This window comes from Dendropsophus ebraccatus, chromosome 2 (assembly GCF_027789765.1).
Source record: "Dendropsophus ebraccatus isolate aDenEbr1 chromosome 2, aDenEbr1.pat, whole genome shotgun sequence".
Taxonomy (NCBI): Eukaryota; Metazoa; Chordata; class Amphibia; order Anura; family Hylidae; genus Dendropsophus; species Dendropsophus ebraccatus.
Genome location: NC_091455.1, coordinates 118,848,538 through 118,873,304, shown reverse-complemented (window position 1 = coordinate 118,873,304; position 24,767 = coordinate 118,848,538). Strand labels below are relative to the sequence as shown.

At 44.9% G+C, this 24,767-nt stretch overlaps 1 protein-coding gene across 2 annotated transcripts in view; it reads right to left on the bottom strand.

Annotated features, from left to right (window-relative positions):
• The window catches only part of CHMP5 (charged multivesicular body protein 5), a 31,997-nt gene extending 9,473 nt beyond the window's left edge, over positions 1–22,524 (bottom strand). Inside the window, exons 1-5 of one of the 2 annotated variants that reach the window (XM_069958169.1) lie at positions 22,506–22,524; positions 10,701–10,805; positions 6,379–6,425; positions 3,846–3,939; positions 990–1,061 (exon numbers count right to left, since the gene is read on the bottom strand). In XM_069958169.1, the coding sequence (XP_069814270.1) occupies positions 990–1,061; positions 3,846–3,939; positions 6,379–6,425; positions 10,701–10,748 (261 nt within the window). In that variant the 5' untranslated portion in view covers positions 10,749–10,805; positions 22,506–22,524. Of the gene's footprint in view, positions 1–989; positions 1,062–3,845; positions 3,940–6,378; positions 6,426–10,700; positions 10,806–13,577; positions 13,770–22,505 lie in introns of those variants that run through there. The other variant, XM_069958168.1, reaches the window with a different exon arrangement.
• Between the last annotated feature and the right edge of the window lie 2,243 nt (positions 22,525–24,767).

The following is a 24,767-nucleotide window of genomic DNA, read 5'->3' as shown; positions in this document are numbered from 1 at the left end:
CAATGTACCTAGGACTTCACTGCTTTGAGCGCTTTCACTAGCAGCCGGCAGGGTTGTCGTTTGGCTGGTCTTCCTGAGATCAGCGATCTGTTTCTCTGTATGTACAATGTCTGTCGCTGATTATGCAAAGGAGCGGGCTTACAGTACAGTGGGAAAAATAGACTCTGCCTTCTTCACACTATTTACAGTCCAAGTAAAGGTGTTTTTCTATGAAAATATAAACACAGGCAACAAAAGGTATGCTAGATGGTCACAGATCTGTTGATGTCCAACTACTGTGATTCCTCCCTTAGAATAAAACAGCAACAACACCTTTAAAGGCTGAATAGTCGGCACATAAAAGGGGTGAATAACCCTTTAAGTAAAACCTATAAAACAAGGCTCGCACACATTCCTTTAAAGGGAACCAATCACCTAAAAAAACATAGTAAAGCCCCCAAACCATCCCCTAACACACTTTGAAAATGTATCTGTATAGCCTGGAGTACTCCAAAAATGTACTTGTATCTCATACACGTCCCCTTTCACAATGGTTATACAGTCGTTGTATACCTGAGACGTATCAACAGGTGCCTAAACAAGGATATTGTTATGGGTACAAAATGGATTTGTATCTATTGTTTTTCTCTTTTACAAGTTGTACCAACTATAAAATGAATGCTAAGATGCCAAGCTGTTTTTTTCTAAACTGCTTGTCTTTGCTCAAATAAAAAGATATTTAAAAAAATCCCTGGATATTCTCAGGACTAGAGAGGAGGTGTGTAAGATGAGACAGTAACCATGGGGGCAGATGTATTTGTGGGCTTTCTTTCAGTAATCCTAGTGTATAGCCTGTCGATTGTATTGAATTCTGCAGCAAATACAACTTATCTGTTCTTTTAACAAAAAAATAAAATAAAATTACTGATTGTTTAAATATGGCCCCAAATATGGCCTGCTAACTTTTAAAGGAAAAAGAAAAAACAGATGGTTGATGTTTCAATAGTTACCTCAATCTGATCAATTTTGACTTGCTTGTATGCTTTTTTCATTTCCTTTGCCCCGATTTTCATTGCTTCCACCTTACGTTGCAAAACAAAAAATTATAATAGCATATTACTTATTTGTGACTATACAAATATACTTGGCAAACAGCATTATCTAGCAGTCAAGCATTTACCTCTACTACATTACCCTTGTGTTTAGAAAGGCTTCTATAAGCAGAAACGGCTAAATGTGGAATTCAGCCACTGATGATAAGAGACATGCACCCGATGGCTGATTACCACATCTAGCCCTGGCTGCTCAATTATTACAGACTGTGTAAGCAAGCATTGATACAGAAGAGCAGAGCTCCTCCCCAGGTGCCTGGAAAAGCTGGATCCAATCCTGGGAATTTCTCCCAGTTTCCAAGGACTGGATCCAGTTTTTCCAGGCACGCGGGGAGGAACGGTAGTGAGTTAAAAGGCAGCTGGCAGATGAGTAGATTGCAGAGAGAATGAAGCGATTCGCTTCATTGATACTGTAAATTCACTCATGTCTAGCAACAAGAAATTAAAAAGAAATACTTTTAACTCTTTAGAACATAGATTGGTTTTACTAATTATTGCTATGGCCAGGGAAAGATTAGCACAAAGCAAATTTTAACAAAGCACAGAAGGTAAAATCAGATGTGTACCACATACATATATGTAAAAGGAGAACAAATGTGTTGTTTTTAGTAAAGTAACTTACATCACTGTTCCATTTTTCTTCCCCATAGATCTATTCACTCATTGGTTTCAGTACAGTGACCCTGCTGTTGCCATGCAATAAGGCAGACACTTTCCCGCAATCCTCCTTGCTGCATGTGAAGTAAAAGCCAGTACTAATGGGACAGATCAGAACACTGCAACTGAACTAAGCATGAGTGTCCCAACCTAGTGGATGCCTGGCAGGCCTTAAAGGAGAAGTACAGCGAACATTTTTATTAAATTATTGTATTGCCCGCCAAAAGTTTTACAAATTAGCAATATACACTTATTACAGGGAATGTACATAAAGTGGAATGTACATAAAGTGCTTTTTTCCCTGCACTTACTACTCCATCAAGGCTTTACTTCCTGGATAAAATGGTGATGTCACAACCCGACTCCCAGAGCTGTGCTGGCTGTGGTTGCTGGAGAGGATGATGGCAGAGGGATGCTCAGTGTCCCCCCAGTGCCCTGTGTCCCTCAGTGTCCCCCTGCCATCATCCTCTCCAGCAGACACAGTCCGCACAGCTCTGGGAGTCGGGACGTGACATCACCATTTTATCCAGGAAGTGAAGCCTTGATGCAGTAGTAAGTGCAGGGAAAATAGTACTTTATAAGCATTTCCCATAATAAGTGTTTAATGGTAACTTGTAAAACTTTTTTTTTTTTTGGGGGGGGGGGGGGGGGGGGGGTGGCAATACAATACTTTATGCTGCTCTCTTTTAAGGCGAGCAAATAAAGTAGTGACAGAAATACTAAACAGCACAATATATTACTTCCATCATTCTGTTTAGCTGTTCTTCTGATATGCCTGAGAATCAGCTTTGTGTCATACCACTTCTTCTGCCCTCCAGCAGCCGATTAACAGTCGTCCATCTATACTGTTTATAGACAGATAGCTGTCATTCAGTGATTGGTAGGCAAAGTGTGCAGGTGCTCATGAATATCCAGAACTACTGACCACATGCACATAATGGAGAGGACTAGTTATTATTGTTCTTGTTATTCAGGAGGATCTCTCTGAATCAGCAATGTAAGAAATAGATCATTCTGTTCAGCTTCTCTGTGACTTGTTTATGCTACCCTTAGATATTACAGCATAAATCTACTGGCCGTCTTTTTAACCAAGGGCAAAAGACCTACTTTTCTTCATGACACAACCCTTTTAGGTCTTCAGGGTCCCACACTTAGCTCCTCACTGATTTTGCCTGAGGCTCACCTCTCGTGGCAGCTTATTGCACCACAAACAAAGAGATATACATAGAGACAGCATATTTATAAGACCATAGACAGGGAGAGGGCCCAAGCCAAGCATTTGCATGTGAACCTTTAGCTACACCACTGTATGTGTGTGATACAAATCAGTTTGCAGATACAAGTGGTACCTTGATTTAAGAGTAACTTTGATTAAGAGCATTTTGGTTTAAGAGCTCACAGTTTTTCAAAATTGTGACTTGGTGTAAGAGCATTGCTTTGGTTTAAGAGCTTCCTGTACTGGGTGGGAGGGGAGTGGGGAAGGGCCATGGTCTGAACAGCGGGGTCTACAGCACTGTACTTTGACCCAGGAAGTCTCCCTCACCAAATCATGGCAGATCCACTTCAGGCTGGGGCTTACATCAGGGGACAGGACTGTGGAGGTAATCTCTTCATAGCTCCCCAGACAGAGTGCTGCTAAACTGTGCTCACTCTACACCCTGCTCATTCCTTTATACTCCCGCAGTCTCCATCGGCCCTTGTGTTTCCCATTTTCGCCATTATGGGGATCTGCAGCTCCATCCTGTATCTACAAACTGCTGCTGTTTTTCAGGTTTATGCAGTTACTATACATTATACTCCACATGCTGATACTATGCTGTACAGCAACTTATAATACAAAATATTTAGCTGTTTCTAAATGTTTGTTTTATTTGTTCTACATGTTATTCAAAATAAAAATCATTATTTTAGGGGTGTGGAACCAATTGTCTGCATTTCAGTGATTTCTTTTGGGAAGTTTTGCTTTGGTTTAAGAGTGGATTTGGATTACAAGCGCAGTCCCGGAACGAATTATGCTCGTAATCCAAGGCACCACTGTATTTTCCTTTTCCACACAACAGAAAGCTAGTGAATGACATTTCAACACCAATCACCTACCGTTGTTTTTGTGTCTTTTAGTGTTTGAATGGTATAATTGGCTTGCTCCATGTTAAAGGATTGCTGATTTAGGTTATCTCTTTGCTGTTCATACCTGAAACATAGATTCACTCCTTTAGGATTAGGTGCAGCAAAAAGTAAAAGGAAAATTTTGGGCACATTTATCAAAACATCACGTCATTTATCATATGACACAGAAAACGCACAGCTTTTGGCCTATTCTGTGGCGTACACCACCCGTAATCCTTCTTGCCTGATGGGAAGGCAGGGGGGCACAGCAAGACAGGGAGGAGGCATGGCCTCCTCCCATGCCTAATTTATCATGGTTTATGCCTGGAAACAGCCGTAAACCATGAAGAAATGTACACCTGTTATGGAGCAGGTGTAGATTTCTGTGCAACCCTTTAACAGGCGCAGGTCCCACCAGCTTTACTAAGGAGTTGCACTGGGTAAATTGGGAGAGGCTTTATTTAAATTTAAAGGGGTACTCCAGCGCTGATAAAAAAAAAAAAAGGTCATTGAAGCTCCAGTTGGTGTCTTCATTTTTTCTTCGCTTCCTGGTTTGGGCTTTGCCATGATGCACTTTGACTCCTGTGATGTCTAAGTGACTCTGTAAAACTGTTTTTACAGCTTGCTCATCCAATCAGAGCTAAGCAACCTGAGTCATCTGACAAAGAAAGGCTGGCGTAACAGGGTTTATACCCGCCTCCCTCTTGATGATGTCATTGTCACAAAACGGCTGCCACAGAACAGCCTGGGGTCAACAGTCATTAGGTAAGAATGAGTTTACTTCACTTCCTGGTGGGGGATTGAGGAGGGAAAAGATAGGGGAGGGGGAAAAGATAGGGAAGGGAGGGGGGGGGGGGGAAACAGGTGATTGAAGCATATTACAAAGTTATTGGAGATGAGCGAACCGGGTTCGGTATTTGATTAGCAGTGACTGCTGAAGTTGGATAAAGCTCTAAGGTTGTCTGGAAAACATGGATACAGCCAATGACTATATCCATGTTTTCCACATAGCCTTAGGGCTTTATCCAAGTTCAGCAGCCACCGCTAATCAAATGACGAAAGTTCGGGTTCGGATGGACTCGAGCATGCTCGAGGTTCGCTCATCTCTAAAAGTTATATAACTTTGTAATGTGTTTCAATTACTGGGAAAAAGCTTTTCGCTGGAGTACCCCTTTAAGGCTGGTGTACAAGTACGCCAGTACTGATAAATGTTTCCTTAAAGCGCAACTATAATTTCAGTAGCCAAAAAATGAAATTCCTCAAATAAAAAGCCCTCGTGTTACCTTTTAAAAAGAGCCCTAAACTGCGTTGATAGCATGTACGCTCGCTGAGATATCACCAGTTATTTGGCTCAGAGGAATAAATGAATTTTTCTTCTGGCTGAGAGAAAGTGGGCGTGGCCTATCCCTCATCTCCCTGGCTGGGTCTCTCCATTCACTGACCAGCACCTTAGCAGATGTATCACACATAGCAGGATCAGATAGAGCCCCAGCATACAGTATCACAATGTAAGATTAGATTCAGAGCCCCAGCCGATGGTATCACACACAGTGGGATTAGATACAGTCATCTGCTCTCATTACACTGTAGGATAATGTCAGCCATGGAGGTGGGGGAACCTGCTGCAGACATCTGATGGTGAATGTTATATGTACTATGGAAGGACTACAGCTGTGTTGTGCTGGGACTTGTAGTCCTCCCCTCTGTGACTCACCCACTCTCCCTCATGCAGCACATTAGAGTGATGGTGGCACTGGATACACTTGTCTCTCCATCCAGCTCTTCCCCTGCGCTGCTCCTCACACACACAACACCCTCAGCTCTGCTTTGTCACCTCTGTGAGGGGAGGGGGGAAAACGTGCTGCTAGGAGGTGAGGGGAGGGGGGGGGTAGGAGTTTTTTTTTTATGTCTGTGTCAGGACTGTTATCTGATCCTCCTGTCAGAGTCTGTACACTCAGGACGGATCTCCAGGGAGGGGGCGTGTCCAGCAGGAATGCAGAAATAAGTCAGAGCCAGACAGAGCTGTAAGGGCATAATCAGCCTTATGTATTTAAAAAACTGTTCATTTTAGGTTATTAATGTATATTGCAAAAAGTCTTATCATGACCTAAGCTAACTAAAACTGAATGGTCAAAATATTTTATAGTTGCGCTTTAAGTAAACTGTACAGCTATAAATGGCTGCACAGTCCCCTCAGTGGCCGTTGTAAGGCTGAATCAGCAGTTCACCTCACCGCTTTGGGAGCAGTTAAGGAGGTCCAATACTATATCAGGCCACCCTAACTATAGACTTTGAGACACAGGCACTTTTTAGCAAGTTTTTTCCCCTTAAAAAGTTAGTTTTACAGTCTGTATGTGTAAAGTTCCCCTCCATTGGCCCACACATCTATATGTCTTAGCATGTAATATTGTCATCCTTGCACATGGTGGCAGTACTTTGGTTAGGGAGCATATATACCGTACTAATATAAAAATGGCAATAATTGTATATCTTTTTAGATATGCAACCCAATATTTTCACTTACATTCTTTTCTGTTTCAGAACTCGCATGGCTTTTTGCTTGACCATATTCTGAAAATGAATGGAAAATTTCAGTTGCATGTAGTCATCTGGTATTTGCAAAATTAGGTTAAGGTCAAATGTAGTATTTTGGTCAGAACTTGTACCAAAAAAGCAGTGGATTAAAGACAAAAAAAACTCTTTCCATTATAGTTTTTTTGTGTCAGTTCCACTTCTGGGTTTTGGTAAAAATACTGGCCGAAACTATATATTGACCAAAATCCTATAGCATTAACAGTAGAATATTTAAAGGGAACCAATCACACACAAATTGGCCATAAAGATAAGGAAACGTGCTGGTACATCAGCCAGCACGCTTCCTAACCATCCCCCTGTCCCCTCCGTCCCATGAACATTCAGCCCGCAAAGTTAGTTTAATAGTGTCCCGCGCTGTATGCAAATTACCATCTAAGTAGTCAAGGTGGGCGGGCGGCTGGTCAAGTAGTCACGGTGGGCGGGGGCTTCGTCATGTAGTCACAGGCTCCTGGGCCGCCTCCGGTGCTGTAATCACGCCCCTCTGGGCGTGTTGTAAAGCGACTCCTGGTGACGTCACTCAGGGGGGCCGGCATTGCACGTCGGCCACGCCGACGTCTTTACTAAGCTGCGCATGCGCAGTGCAGCCTGAGAAGACGCTGCTGTACTGCGCTTGCGCGGCGTAGTACAGCAGCGGCTTCACCCACTGTACTGCGCATGCGCAGCTTAATAAAGACGTCGGCGTGGCCGACGTGCAATGCCGGCCCCCCCGAGTGACGTCACCAGGAGCCGCTTTACAACACGCCCGGAGGGGCGTGATTACAGCACCGGAGGCGGCCCAGGAGCCTGTGACTACATGACGAAGCCCCCGCCCACCGTGACTACTTGACCAGCTGCCCGCCCAGCTTGACTACTTAGATGGTAATTTGCATACAGCGTGGGACACTATTAAACTAACTTTGCGGGCTGAATGTTCATGGGACGGAGGGGACAGGGGGATGGTTAGGAAGCGTGCTGGCTGATGTACCAGCATGTTTCCTTATCTTTATGGCCAATTTGTGTGTGATTGGTTCCCTTTAAAGCGTTAGTTACATTTCAAATCGTGTCAAAAGTTACCGATTGCACCAGGTCTCACTCTTGAGACCTGCTGCGATCCCGAGACACAACCAGGGGGAGTGCAGGGCAGTGTGCTTCTCTTCCCAGCTCTCAACCAAATCCAACTTGTTAGCTGTTTTTGAAGCAAACAATTTTTTGCTGCTGGGTACCTGCAGACAAGGATGCGGAAGAGGCAGCAGGAGGCCGGGGCAGAGGCAGAAGGTGAGTGGAACTCCGGACGCTTTCCTGATGTGCATCAGGAAAGCGTCCGGGGCCCGAGCGCTCCCATAGACTCCTATGGGGGCGTCCGGGCCGGATTTCCGGACGAAAATAGGACCGGTTCTAAAAAATCCGGTCCTATTTTCCGGAACGGACACCCTTCCGGAAAATTCCGGAAGGGTGTCCGTGTCCAATGAAAGTCTATGCGTCCGGAAATCCGTGGTTTTTCCGGACGTGTGAAGGGGGCCTTACCACTGATTCCAGGCACTGCGTGTAACTGCAACTAACACCATGGTCGTGATAACCAGCAAGTAAGTATTTAAAGCAAATGTATCAATTTGCCACTTAAATTGTTGCTTTTAAAAAAATAAATAAAAAAAAATTATATCACCTGGTCAGGACTGGTGCTGTCCATTTTTCAAAGCACTGCCCAGTTCCCACCATCTGCACTGCTTTCTTGACATGCAAATAGGGCCCAGTACACCAATATCCCATCCCTTGGGTGATGGTGATGCGCTTCCTTAAGAAACAATTCTGGCTGTGTCCCTCAGGGGAGAGGATATTGGTGTACTAGGGGCGTTGGGCCCGCCTCCAGTGCATACATTGGCCCTTTTTGCATATCATGAAACCAGCACAGATGGCGGGAGCCAGGTGACAATTTAAAAAATGGACTGCACCACCAAGATCTAAATGCTGGCGCCAACCAGTTGATGTAAAAAAGTATATTTTAGGTGGTGAAGTGGTACATTTGCTTTATTTAACAAGCGGGAGATATAAAGGCTGACCATTAACAAGTATCCTTATTCAAAGAAATTTTTAGAATTTCAGGATAATATACAGTAGTTTGCTTGTTTTTTATATTTAACCAAAGCAAGTATTTGCTCTTAAGTGTACAAACACACACACCGTATACGCAGCAGATACGCAGCAGATCTACAGCTAATTTGATGCTGTGTTCAGTTATTTAGATTGAATCTGCTGCGTATTTGTTGCGTATTTGCTGCGTATCGCAGCAGTAAATACGCTGCGTATACGGTGTGTGTGTTTATACCCTAAGACTAGAAATCTGTAACAATAAGAAACAAGATGTATAGCAAACAAGGCTGGAAAACCAAGAATATCAAGTATTAAAATATTTTATTATACATCATAGATACAAAAAAAAAAAAAAAAAAAAAAAAAAATCATGCCACATGATCCTAACCCCTAAAAACATTTAAAAATTTCCCAAAATCTTGAGCTATCGGCTATAGCCTCATCTCACTCCTTGTCCTGTACAATAATCACGTCACTCAGCTGAACTTTGCTCAGTCTGGATCACAACTAACGAAAGTGAATCAGCTGTCACAACCTGCCCTTTACATAGCAACGCAGCCAGACTCACCTTTATTATCTGTGACGCACAACAATGTAGACAGCACAGCAATTGGATCTTAGCAGTTCAATGTGTGCGGTGGCCAAAGCCACGGTGTAGGTCAAGCCCAATTCAGAGATTAAACCATTTTTCTAGTCTACAAGCAGTAAATTGAGGGAAATGACTATCTAGTCCAGCCTTTACATAGTTTTTTCCCCTCTACAGTAGAAATGTTACATGTACCACAGATCTAACCACATTCGACTGATGTGCCGTGATCACCAAATGTAGGTGGCACGTCTGATCAAGAAAAAATGTACTGTATGTCCTGTCCAGAACTTTTAATGGGGCATTCCCATATGGCAGACTAGAGATGAGCAAATCTTGCGCTGCAGGATAAGACTACGGGTCCTATTACATGGGACGATTATAGTGCGAAAAATCATTAAATCGTTTGTATTTAAACGATAATAATAATTGCAGGCAACGATTGAAAAATCGTTTGTATGTTGTTGATCGTTTATTTAGATCTGAACCTAAAATTATCGTTAATTGTTCGCTGTAATTCCACATTTGTTCGCTCAAGTTCCACGTTTTTTCACTAATCGTTTAGTGTAATTGCACATTGCCCATTGTTTTGCTGGGATCAGAAGGAGTAAACGATCATAGTAACAATTCCCATAACGATCATAGTAACGATCATAACTAACGATTATTGTTCGGTGTAATATGGTGAACAATTTCAGGTTAACGTTAAACAATCTCGTTTGTGATCGTTTATCGTTAGTCGTTAAAAATCGCTCCATGTAATAGGACCCTAAGGAGTCCTGAAAGACATGGATACAGCCTTTGGCCGTATCTATGTCTTCCAAGCGGCCTAAGGGCTGAATCCAACTTCTGCAGCCACCGGTAACCAAATGCCACACTAGATACGCTTATCTCTCGCCTGGTCTATGGGAAAAGTTCATTAAAAGTTCTGGACAGGACTGTATACTCTGTTTAATAATGTCTTCACTCAGTAAGCAGCATTCAAACTAACATTACAACTGTTCATTTTAAAAATGCAGAAACTTCTCTCCATCAATGCTATATAATACAGAAATCTAAAAGGATACCAAAACATTGAAAGCCAGTTATACATGGTTTACTTATTTAATGCAGCTGAGACTGTAGATACACCCAGTGACTGACATCAGCCCTGCATTCACATGACATGTGTCACATGACGCCATTAAAAGATAAGCAATGTTCCTCATGCGTGTTCTAATACCTGACACCAGAGACGGAAAACATCCACCCACTTACTCAGCAACATGGTATGTAATGCACTTCCACACATACAGACAACCTAAGATCACTTAGGGATCACCAGGTATGGCTAATAACATGCCTGCAGACTAAAAGCAACATTATGCAGCGAGACGAGTAGTAGCAGGACAGAAAGTACACTGTAAAATGGAGTGCAGCCATTCAAATTCAATGGATCAAACTGCCTTTTCCGGAAATACAAATCTTTGTGTATGAGAGATGAAGGGTCTGAATGGAATCTGTCACTGCCACCTTTTTCTCTAGCCTTCTTCTGGATCAAAACATGAAATACATATGAATATACAAACACATCTTAGCGTTGGCTAAAGAGTTCCTACCTTGGAGGGTCCTTCCCTCATTTTCTTCATCTGGTCTTTATATTTCATGAGTTCAGCATCGAGCCGGGCGATCTTCTTATCAATTGACTCTGCTCTGCAATCAACCTTTAAGAAGAAACAATACAGGCTTGATATTACAGATGGGACATGACTGGAGTACAGAGATCGTTCTAGGCCTGTAACAGTGACAAGGGCGCATCCTCTACGTCCAGAGAAAAGGTTTCACCATCATGACAGATGAGGATTCTTTACTGTAAGAGCGTTGAGACTTTGAAACTCTTCCCTATCATGTAGTAAAAAAAAAAAATCTGAAGAAATCAAGAGAGGCCTGGATGCGTTTCCTGAAACAGATCCTATACCAATATTTCTGAAGATGGAAAACTGTTCCAGGGACTTATTCTAATTGCCGGATTGGGAATCAACATTACATTTTCTTCACCTGTATGGGGCACTTGGCATCCACCCTGTATGGGGTTTTGCCTTCCTCTGCATCAACATGGTAGGTTGAACTCTATGGATCTAGGGCTGCATTCCCACGTTCCGTGATCCTGACGGATCACGGACGTGGAATGCATGTACCGGAGTCCTCCTGCGCCCGGACAGCATCTGTAATTAGATGCTGGGAGCGGGGGAGACTGTATTCATAAGCGCCGCGTTGTAGTAACAGCATCGCACGGCTGATTCATTACAGAGCGGCGCTTATGAATACAGTCTCCTCCGCTCCCAGTATCTAATTACAGATGCTGTCCGGGCGCGGGGGGACTCCGGTACATGCATTCCACGTCCGTGATCCGTCAGGATCACGGAACGTGGGAATGCAGCCTTAGTCTTTTTTTTTTAGTATTATCAATTATCTAAAAATTGTAGTTTTGCCACAGCTGGAGTGTCAAGGTTAGCCATCACTGACTAACAGCTGGAAACTGAGCCCTAAACAGGACAGGGATGGGAGGGGGAGTGAGTAGGTGTTAGGCCCCTCAGTAGGTCTGGGGCTTGGGAAAGCCTCTCTGATATTCTTGAATGAATAAAAGCATTTTTCTACATTCTGGAAGCACAGACGGATATATGAAAGGCAGCTGACCGATTCTGTTTAACCATATGGAAATGTAAGGGATTTCTATACAATTCCCATCGATTTCAAAACCCTGTTCCAGAACGTGCCAAAGGACGGGAGTCTTCCAGCAGCGTTGTTGTGTACAATGCAGTAAATGGCGCTACCAGATAAATTCTGTCTCCGGCGGCAGGATTTTACTGGAGTATCCTGCCACCAGAGAAGAATGATAGTTACACTTAAATGTTAAAATATACTTATATGTTTCCTGTGCAGGACAGATATATGCACTTTTGAACTACATTTTACCAGTCAAAGTCTATGGGTACGAAGAGCCATGCATTTCAAAAAGCAAAAACATGAAATGAACAAGCCCTGAATCCAAAGAGGCCATGGGACCGGCAACATCTTCTATATGTGTGACAGAATAAAGCAACATCCATTGACACAAATCCTCCTGATCCCAACAAAGTTTATGGAAGTAAAGCTGGACTCCCTCCTAAGCTGGTCTAACACTTTGTATATTGGTCAGTATTTTTAGCGGATCCAAAACACAAATAAAAGTGCAAATCTTTCCATAGTAGTTACTCTATGTTGGTCCATCTTCTGATTTTGGCAACAAATACTGGCCGATATACTGTGTGTGAGCCCAGCCTTAGGCCTCATTCACACATCCGTAGCTGTCTGCAATACACAGACCTGGTCATGGAAGAACAGTCATCCGTGCTGCAGTTGCGGGTCAGTACTAGGAACTGCCTGTTCTTTTTGGCAGATCATGGACGTGTGAACAGGGGGATTCAAACTAATGGACCCGTAGTCCTGTCCCAACTTGTGGACAAAACCAGGGTAGTGTGAATGAGGCCTAAATGCGACAAGCTTTACAATACTCTCTGCAATTCATGGTATGTCCCACAATACAAAGCATTAATCCCATAAATAAATGCTCAAACCATGGGAAATGATGCAAACAATTGATGTGGCACCTTTTGTCGATGCTCCACATTTTCCTGAGTGTTGTGATACCCCTCGCTCTACCCACCGGACTGCATCATTGGAGCAGATAGTTCACACAACTGACATAGGGAGGGGGGACATTATTACTGTGCTATCTGTGGCACGTACAGGTCAACAACCTATTACATAGGTATGCCAACATACACCAATACAGGGGGATATGGGCCCTAGCCACTTGAATGGCCTAATATAGTCAGCATAGGTAATGTCATTTGTATAGAATCATATACATTTGTCAGGTGATTCCCCTATATGTGGGGAGGCCATTTTGACAGCCTGGATGTATATGCTCCAGACGGTATAACCATAAGGTGAAGGAAGCAGCCATGATTATAAGGGAAGGGCCCTGTATACTGACAACCCCCTCTGACATCACACACAGACTTCTATTACAGTCTTACAGCATTCTATTGCCAGATCCATTCATGAGGCAGTGTCACAGGGGTCCAGGGGGTCACCCAGGCCCACAGACCAATGTCCATGTAATAAAGCTTACTATTTATACTAGGCCAATCCCACAGTGATTCACCAGTGGGTGACGGGTCAGGTGACAGCCCGGTGACGTCACAGCGTGTATACACAGGCCCGCTCACCTGCAGAGCCGGACAATCAGGAAGTGATCATGTGACTAATAACCCGTGACAGGGTGCCCACCCCTGGCGGCATCCCCCGGGCACCATGGTGGTACTGTAGTGGTGGACATTACGGGGGGAGTCCCTATAATCCTCTAGCAGCACTGTCCCATCGTCAGTCCCACGGCTCTGTGATGAGGCCGTCTCCCTCCCTCCATTGTGTCTGCTCAGGCCGTCACTTACGCTCCCTATACAGTCGGTCAGGTTAGGCGGAGGAGCTTTCGGCTTCGACTTTCCGAAGATCCTATTCATCTTGTGCGGTGTCTGTGTGGCTTAGAGCGATCACCGTGTTGTGGCGTCTACCAATCCGTCACTACCGATCTGACACCAACCCCGGAAATAGCAACTAAACTAGACTGACTATTGCCGGCCCCGTGACGTCATGTGACCGGGCTCGTCACCCGGCAGCCCCGCCCACCCCGCCTCAGCCAGGGAGACTATTAGTAGGGCCATTGTGCTAGTGTCCCGTGTGTACAGTGTGAGGAGATCCTTCCGCATTGTCCCACACCACACTGCGGGCACTCATAGGAACTATACCACATACACGAGTGTCTCCAGCATAGAAATAATGTAGAATGCTGAGATGTGCCCCTTGCTGTGTGGTGTGGGCCCACTCCTGGTATTAGCTCCAAATACACATATGGAGACATCCCGTCCGCCATGTTCCATCACCCAATGTGGTGGCCCAGCCTGCAGCCACAAGCCATCCTCTAGCAACATGCAGAGGCTGAGAAGCAGGACTACTTGTGCACAGCGCCCATACTGACTTCCAGAGAAGAAGATCTGTCACACGCCTCATGGATGGAATAATAAGTTCTAAGGGGCCATTTTAAGCACATTTATTAAGGAGCTTTAAAGCACTTCTGTTAAAACTTCTGACAAGTTGTCCAGACATAACAGGAACTTCACTGGTTCCCACAGCACAACAGCATAAAGTCCAGTAGGTTACCTAGGCAGGAGGATGCACTACAGACTGACAACAATGCCAATAGAGGCGTGCTTACATTACATACAGTGCAGTGGCACCTCGCTTCTCAAACTGCTCGGAACTCACAGTATTTTCAGGGAAAGTTTGCTTTGGTTCTCAGACTCTTGCTTGGTTCTCAAACACTTTTCGGCCCCCAGTCTTGAAGTACAGTAATACTGTGGTATTTGAACATTTACCTGGAAGTAACGTTCAGAATTCAAACTTTGCTCAGTATGGCCCTGTTCACACTGAGTAAACAGGGCGTGTTTCTGCGGCGAACCTCTCCGCCGTGGAATCCTGCCGTGCTCAGTGTTCTGCTGTAAGTGAATGAGAGGGTGCACGCTCGTCCGCTGCCGCCGCTCTCCACTCGAAGTAACGTAATTACGCCGTGTTTACTCAGTGTGAACGGGCCCTATCTGAACGTTTTTGCGAGCGTGGATGGTGGATTGTACCTGGTGACTTTAGCACTAGAGAGGCTTCACTTACAGTACAGCACTGTATAAGACTGCTGGAGTGCATGTATAGTACAGTAGTAGTAGTACAGTCAGTGCACCACCGTCTCCCATCCTGTACTGTATAAGACTGCTGGAGTGCATGTATAGTACAGTAGTAGTACAGTCAGTGCACCACCATCTCCCATCATGTACTGTATAAGACTGCTGGAGTGCATTTATAGTACAGTAGTAGTACAGTCAGTGCACCACCATCTCCCATCCTGTACTGTATAAGACTGCTGGAGTGCATGTATAGTACAGTAGTAGTAGTACAGTCAGTGCACCACCATCTCCCATCCTGTACTGTATAAGACTGCTGGAGTGCATGTATAGTACAGTAGTAGTACAGTCAGTGCACCGCCATCTCCCATCATGTACTGTATAAGACTGCTGGAGTGCATGTATAGTACAGTAGTAGTAGTACAGTCAGTGCACCACCATCTCCCATCCTGTACTGTATAAGACTGCTGGAGTGCATGTATAGTACAGTAGTAGTACAGTCAGTGCACCACCATCTCCCATCATGTACTGTATAAGACTGCTGGAGTGCATTTATAGTACAGTAGTAGTACAGTCAGTGCACCACCATCTCCCATCCTGTACTGTATAAGACTGCTGGAGTGCATGTATAGTACAGTAGTAGTAGTACAGTCAGTGCACCACCATCTCCCATCCTGTACTGTATAAGACTGCTGGAGTGCATGTATAGTACAGTAGTAGTACAGTCAGTGCACCACCATCTCCCATCATGTACTGTATAAGACTGCTGGAGTGCATGTATAGTACAGTAGTAGTACAGTCAGTGCACCACCATCTCCCATCCTGTACTGTATAAGACTGCTGGAGTGCATGTATAGTAAAGTAGTAGTACAGTCAGTGCACCACCATCTCCCATCATGTACTGTATAAGACTGCTGGAGTGCATATACTGTACAGTAGTAGTACAGTCAGTGCACCACCATCTCCCATCCTGTACTGCACAAGATTGCTGGAGTGTATATACAGTACAGTAGTACAGGCAGTGCACCACCACCATCTCCTATCCTGTACTGTATAAGACTGCTGGAGTGCATGTACAGTACAGTAGTAGTACAGTCAGTGCACCACCATCTCCCATCATGTACTGTATAAGACTGCTGGAGTGCATGTATAGTACAGTAGTAGTAGTACAGTCAGTGCACCACCATCTCCCATCCTGTACTGTATAAGACTGCTGGAGTGCATGTATAGTAAAGTAGTAGTACAGTCAGTGCACCACCATCTCCCATCATGTACTGTATAAGACTGCTGGAGTGCATATACTGTACAGTAGTAGTACAGTCAGTGCACCACCATCTCCCATCCTGTACTGCACAAGATTGCTGGAGTGTATATACAGTACAGTAGTAGTACAGGCAGTGCACCACCACCATCTCCTATCCTGTACTGTATAAGACTGCTGGAGTGCATGTATAGTACAGTAGTAGTACAGTCAGTGCACCACCATCTCCCATCATGTACTGTATAAGACTGCTGGAGTGCATGTATAGTACAGTAGTAGTAGTACAGTCAGTGCACCACCATCTCCCATCCTGTACTGTATAAGACTGCTGGAGTGCATGTATAGTAAAGTAGTAGTACAGTCAGTGCACCACCATCTCCCATCATGTACTGTATAAGACTGCTGGAGTGCATATACTGTACAGTAGTAGTACAGTCAGTGCACCACCATCTCCCATCCTGTACTGCACAAGATTGCTGGAGTGTATATACAGTACAGTAGTAGTACAGGCAGTGCACCACCACCATCTCCTATCCTGTACTGTATAAGACTGCTGGAGTGCATGTACAGTACAGTAGTAGTACAGTCAGTGCACCACCATCTCCCATCCTGTACTGTATAAGACAACTGGAGTGCATATGGAAATGGTTTGCAATAAATTAGAATATCAACAAAAAGTTATTTTTTTTCCAGTAATTTTATTCAAAAAGTTACCTCATATATTCTTTAGAGTCATTACATACAGAGTTAACTTTTTCAAGCGTTTATTTCTGTTAAAGTTAATGATTATGGATTACAGCCAAGAAAAACCCAAAAGTCAGTATTTCAGAAAATTAGAATATTCTATAAAACCAACTGAAAAAAAAAAATGTTTTTAATACAGAAATATCGACCATATGAAAAGTCTGTACAGTAAATGCCCTCAATACTTGGTCGGGGGGCACCTTTTGCATGAATGACGGCATCAATGCGGCGTGGCATGGAGGCGATCAGCTGATGGCACTGCAGAGGTGTTATTGAAGCCCAGGTTGCTTTGATAGCGGCCTTCAGCTCGTCTGCATTGTTGGGTCTGGTGTCTTTCATCTTCCTCTTGACAATACCCCATAAATTCTCTATGGGGTTAAGGTCTGGCGAGTTTGCTGGCCAATCAAGCGCAGTGATGCTGTGGTTAGTAAACCAGGTATTGGTAGTTTTGGCAGTGTGGACAGGTGCCAGATCCTGCTGGAAGATGAAAATTCCATCTCCAAAAATATTTTCAGCACAGGGAAGCATGAAGTGCTCTAAAATTAGCTGGTAGACGGCAGCGATGACTTTTGTGTTGATGAAACACAGTGAAGCTACACCAGCAGATGACATGGCTCCCCAAACCATCAGTGATTGAGGAAACTTCACACTAGATCTCAAGCAGCTTGGATTGTGCCTCTCCACTCTCCCTCCAGACTCTGGGACCTTGATTTCCAAATGAAATGCTAAATTTACACTCATCAGAAATCAGCACCTTGGACCACTGATCAACAGTCCAGTTCTTCTTTTCCTTGGCCCAGATAAGACGCTTCTGGCGTTGTTTATTGGTCAGGAGTGGCTTGACACATGGGATGCAACACTTGTCGCCCATGTCCTGCAGACAACTGTATGTGGTGGCTTTTGAAGCACTGACTCCAGCAGCAGTCCACTCTTTGTGAATCTCCCCCAAATTTTTGAATGGCATTTTCTTTACAATTTTGTTAAGACTGCAGTTCTCCTGGTTGCTTGTGCACCTTTTTCAGCAATCTTCCCCATGAGTGTGTTGCATACTGAACCAGACTAAGGGACCTTTTATAACACTTAGGGAGCCACTGCAGGTGTTTTGGGTTAATTATTCAAGTTTTCTGAAATACTGACTTTTGGGTTTTTCTTGGATATAATCCATAATCATCAACTTTAACAGAAATAAACTCTTGAAAAAGTTCACTCTGTATGTAATGACTCTATAGAATAGATGAGGTCACTTTTTAAATTGTATTACTGAAATACTGCAATATACAGCACATATATACCAATAGTGAATATATTGCACGGATATATTCTTTTTATAGCGTTCACCATGCAGGAAAAGTAATATTGTTTTTGTTTAGTCCAGATATTTCTATAGATATACATACAACCAAAGAAATTGCACAAATAATCTAGAAGTATAACAAATCCTTTATTACCATATACATCATATACATAATATTAAAAACTCAAAATTTCCATGGGGAATGACACAGATAACACTAAGGCCAGAGGGGGAGAAAGATCTCAGTGCGGTAAACCAACCAAGTATATGTATATATATATATAGATATATATATATATATATATATATATATATATATATTATATATATCTATATCATAAAAATCAAAGTCTGTCTGTCTGTCTGTCTGTCCTCTATAGACTTCCAAACGCCTGAACCGTTTGACTCCAAATTTGGCACACAGATACATTGGGTGCCCGGGAAGGTTATTGCGAAGGTCCCGTTCCCGCCAGATGTACAGGAGGGGAGGGGGAGGGGAAAGAGAGGCGCCTCATAGAGATGAATGGGAAAATCTCCTCACTGCAAACACAGGTGATATAATTAGCTGCAGCAGGCACGGCAGTTGGAGCCTTAGCAACCAATAGGATTACTGCTTTCATTTTCATAGGGAGCAATGGTTGCTAGGGAAGCTGCCTCACAACATCCACAGTAATAACTGGTAGACCCCCTACTCCATCTATACAGTACATGTATACAGGACCCCCTACTCCATCTATACAGTACATGCAGTGTCGGACTGGGGTACCTTGGCCCACCAGGGAAATTGATTCTTGGGGCCCACCCAACATATAAAGACATAATCAGCGCCAAACCTTTCACGTTAGTACAGCGACTTTGCATAGAGCTGTGTATGTGAGCAGCAATACTAGTGCACTGCCAGTCACTTATACAGTTGTTACTGATTCATGCAGTTGTTGTAAAACTGCACCATTTAGGTAGAAACTTAAAGAGAACCTGTCACCTCCCGTGCCGGGTCAGAGCCCGGCCGACCCCCGCTAGAGCCCCTTAAAGTCACCTCAATCCCGAAGTCCCGCTTCTTCAGCCGGTGCGGGGACGGAGATATCACCGTGGGAAGCCTGGTGAGCGTGGCTGAGATGAGTCCGACGCTCATAGAGAATGAATGGAGCCGTCATTCTCATCTCAGCAGCGCGCGCTCCGGGCTTTCCACAGTGATATCTCCGTCCCCGCACCGGCTGAAGAAGCGGGACTTCGGGAATGAGGTGACTTTAAGGGGCTCTAGCGGGGGTCGGCCGGGCTCTGACCCGGCACGGGAGGTGACAGGTTCTCTTTAATATTGCTGCAAAAACACATGAAAAATGTCATGTGTGAACACAGACTTAGAAACATAAACGATGAAGGAGAAAATGTCCATCTAGTCTATTCTTATATTACAATCTCCAGCAGAGGAGACCAATAATGGTTTATTCTAGCCTCACCACAAGGTGTTGGGCTAGAATAAGACTTTTAAGGACCTTCATGAAAGGCATATCAGTGGTCATTAAAGCGTTAAAGGGGTACTCAGGTAAATAATAATTTTTTTCAAATCTGTCAGAAGTTACAGATCAGTAAATTACTTTGTCTTCCAGTACTTATCAGCTGCTGTATGTCCTGCAGGAAGTGGTGTATTCTCTCCAGTCTGACACAGTGCTCTCTGCTGCCACCTCTGTCCATGTCAGGAACTGTCCAGAGCAGCAGCAAATCCCCATAGAAAACCTCTCCTGCTCTGGACAGTTCCTGACATGGACAGAGGTGGCAGCAGAGAGCACTGTGTCAGACTGGAGAGAATACACCACTTCCTGCAAAACATACAGCAGCTGATAAGTATTGGAAGACTGTAGATTTTTAATTAGAAGTAATTTACGAATTCCTATAACTTCCTCACACCAGTTAATTTGAAAAAAAAATTTTCACCAGAATACCTCTTTTACCAGAATATCCCAGCCGGATCTCTGTTGAATTGTAATTCAGGCACACCCGTGTGCACCCGCATCTGAATTCCCAGATGCACACAATGGAGCGTGCAGCCGGAGCACTATATTATGAGGGGGGGCATTATACTACCTGTGTCTGGAGGGGGGGCAGTCAGATGAGGGGGCATTATACTACCTGTGTCTGGAGGGGGTGCAGTCAGATGAGGGGGGCATTATACTACCTGTGTCTGGAGGGGGGGCAGTCAGATGAGGGGGGCATTATACTACCTGTGTCTGGAGGGGGGGCAGTCAGATGAGGGGGGGCATTATACTACCTGTGTCTGGAGGGGGTGCAGTCAGATGAGGGGGCATTATAGTACCTGTGTCTGGAGGGGGGGCAGTCAGATGAGGGGGGCATTATACTACCTGTGTCTGGAGGGGGGGCAGTCAGATGAGGGGGGGCATTATACTACCTGTGTCTGGAGGGGGTGCAGTCAGATGAGGGGGCATTATAGTACCTGTGTCTGGAGGGGGTGCAGTCAGATGAGGGGGGCATTATACTACCTGTGTCTCGAGGGGAGGCAGTCAGATGAGGGGGGCATTATACTACCTGTGTCTGGAGGGGGTGCAGTCAGATGAGGGGGGCATTATACTACCTGTGTCTGGAGGGGGTGCAGTCAGATGAGGGGGCATTATAGTACCTGTGTCTGGAGGGGGGGCAGTCAGATGAGGGGGGCATTATACTACCTGTGTCTGGAGGGGGGGCAGTCAGATGAGGGGGCATTATACTACCTGTGTCTGGAGGGGGGGCAGTCAGATGAGGGGGGCATTATACTACCTGTGTCTGGAGGGGGGGCAGTCAGATGAGGGGGCATTATACTACCTGTGTCTGGAGGGGTGCAGTCAGATGAGGGGGGCATTATACTACCTGTGTCTGGAGGGGGGGCAGTCAGATGAGGGGGGGCATTATACTACCTGTGTCTGGAGGGGGTGCAGTCAGATGAGGGGGCATTATACTACCTGTGTCTGGAGGGGTGCAGTCAGATGAGGGGGGCATTATACTACCTGTGTCTGGAGGGGTGCAGTCAGATGAGGGGGCATTATACTACCTGTGTCTGGAGGGGGGGGCAGTCAGATGAGGGGGCATTATACTACCTGTGTCTGGAGGGGGTGCAGTCAGATGAGGGGGGCATTATACTACCTGTGTCTGGAGGGGGGCAGTCAGATGAGGGGGCATTATACTACCTGTGTCTGGAGGGGGTGCAGTCAGATGAGGGGGCATTATACTACCTGTGTCTGGGGGGGGGGCAGTCAGATGAGGGGGCATTATACTACCTGTGTCTGGAGGGGGGGCAGTCAGATGAGGGGGCATTATACTACCTGTGTCTGGAGGGGGTGCAGTCAGATGAGGGGGGCATTATACTACCTGTGTCTGGAGGGGGGCAGTCAGATGAGGGGGCATTATACTACCTGTGTCTGGAGGGGGTGCAGTCAGATGAGGGGGCATTATACTACCTGTGTCTGGAGGGGGTGCAGTCAGATGAGGGGGGCATTATACTACCTGTGTCTGGAGGGGGTGCAGTCAGATGAGGGGGGCATTATACTACCTGTGTCTGGAGGGGGTGCAGTCAGATGAGGGGGCATTATACTAACTGTGTCTGATGCTGCTGCTTATATATTTATTTTTTGAGTCGGTACAATAATTTAGAAGAAGTTTGCACTCTGGTGGTCCCAGTTGTGCAGGAGATCCGTGAGGCTTAGGCGCTGATCAGCTGATTCAGGATTCTCACATCAAAGATGATAGGAGTTGTAGTAGAAGTAACAGTAAGACTTTAATCAATGGATGACATTTTTTGTAGAAAACCCTCAATAGATCTGACAAAGAGGGTTCCCCTCAAAACGCCTCATCCATTGATGAAAGTCTTACTGTTATGTCTACTACTACTCCTATCATCCTACCATCACTCCTATAATACTGAATCAGCCGATCAGCCCCTAAGCCTCAGGGATCACCTGCACAACTGGACCCCCAGGGTGCAAACTTTTTATCATCGCATACAAATATATACACACAAAATGACATACTGCAGACATACACAAATATGCACACAAAATGACATACTGCAGACATACACAAATATGCACAACACACCTTACATATATACCTACATCTAAGCATACTAACACACACACACACAGACACATGACAGACACACAAACATATATACACAGATACAAAAGCATGCAGATTATATATATACAGTAAAATATCTATAGTACTACATTACATAATATACACTATATACATGATAGATGCACACACACACACACACACACACACACATGCATAAACACATGACACAGATGTACAAACACACACAGATTACAAAGACAGACAAATATACAGTTAACAAACTCACATGTTCAGCAGGGCAGGAAGCTCCATGGAGTCTCCATCTTTCCCTTCTCTTCTCCCAGCCAGGCCCGGCAGCCGGCAGCCTCTCCCCATCTCCTGTGCACCGACTGCACACATAGCAACAGGAGAGTCACGTGACTGCAGAGGGGAGGGGGATGGAGGGCCCTGCTGCTGCTGCTCTCTGCATCTTCCTCATGACAGGTAGGAAGAGAGCAGGGCCGAGGCTGGGAGCGGGGACACACTGAGTGCAGGGGGAGGGAGGGCCCATGATTAGTTTACCTTAAGAACGGGCCCTGATGCCGCCTGTTCTTTTCAGCAGTGTGGGAACAAGCAGGGCCCCCCTTGCGCTCCCTATCAAATGGTAGGCCCCTCTCTGGCTCAGGGACAGGGCCCAGCAAGGAGAAAGGAGGGGGGAGGAGGTGGGGCCCACCGGGGAATCCCCCGGCTCCCCGGTGGCCCAGTCCGAGCCTGAGTACATGTATACACAGGACCCCCTACTGCATCTATACAGTACATGTATATACAGGGCCCCCTACTCCATCTATACAGTACATGTATACACAGGACCCCCTACTGCATCTGTACAGTACATGTATATACAGGACCCCCTACTCCATCTATACAGGACATGTATATACAGGGCCCCCTACTCCATCTATACAGTACATGTATATACAGGACCCCCTACTCCATCTATACAGTACATGTATATAGAGGACCCCCTACTCCATCTATACAGTACATGTATATACAGGGCCCCCTACTCCATCTATACAGTACATGTATATACAGGGCCCCCTACTCCATCTATACAGTACATGTATATACAGGACCCCCTACTCCATCTATACAGTACATGTATATACAGGACCCCCTACTCCATCTATACAGTATATTTATATACAGGACCCCTACTCCATCTATACAGTACATGTATATACAGGACCCCCTACTCCCTCTATACAGTACATGTATATACAGGACCCCCTACTCCATCTATACAGTACATGTATATACAGGACCCCCTACTCCATCTATACAGTACAGGTATACAGGACCCCCTACTCCATCTATACAGTACATATATACAGGGCCCCCTACTCCATCTATACAGTACATGTATATACAGGACCCCCTACTCCATCTATACAGTACATGTATACAGGGCCCCCTACTCCATCTATACGGTACATGTATATACAGGACCCCCTACTACATCTATACAGTACATGTATATACAGGACCCCCTACTCCAACTATACAGTACATGTATATACAGGACCCCCTACTCCAACTATACATTACATGTATATACAGGGCCCCCTACTCCATCTATACAGTACATGTATATACAGGGCCCCCTACTCCAACTATACATTACATGTATATACAGGACCCCCTACTCCATCTATACTGTACATGTATATACAGGGCCCCCTACTCCATCTATACAGTACATGTATATACAGGACCCCCTACTCCATCTATACAGTACATGTATATACAGGACCCCCTACTCCATCCATACAGTACATGTATATACAGGACCCCCTACTCCATCTATACAGTACATGTATATACAGGACCCCCTACTCCATCTATACAGTACATGTATATACAGGACCCCCTACTCCATCTATACAGTACATGTATATACAGGACCCCCTACTCCATCTATACAGTACATGTATATACAGGACCCCCTACGCCAACTATACAGTACATGTATATACAGGGCCCCCTACTCCATCTATACAGTACATATATATATATATATATATATATACAGGACCCCCTACTCCATCTATACAGTACATGTATATACAGGGCCCCCTACTCCATCTATACAGTACATGTATATACAGGGCCCCCTACTCCATCTATACAGTACATGTATATACAGGACCCCCTACTCCATCTATACAGTACATGTATATACAGGACCCCCTACTCCATCTATACAGTATATGTATATACAGGACCCCTACTCCATCTATACAGTACATGTATATACAGGACCCCCTACTCCCTCTATACAGTACATGTATATACAGGACCCCCTACTCCATCTATACAGTACATGTATATACAGGACCCCCTACTCCATCTATACAGTACAGGTATACAGGACCCCCTACTCCATTTATACAGTACATATATACAGGGCCCCCTACTCCATCTATACAGTACATGTATATACAGGACCCCCTACTCCATCTATACAGTACATGTATACAGGGCCCCCTACTCCATCTATACGGTACAT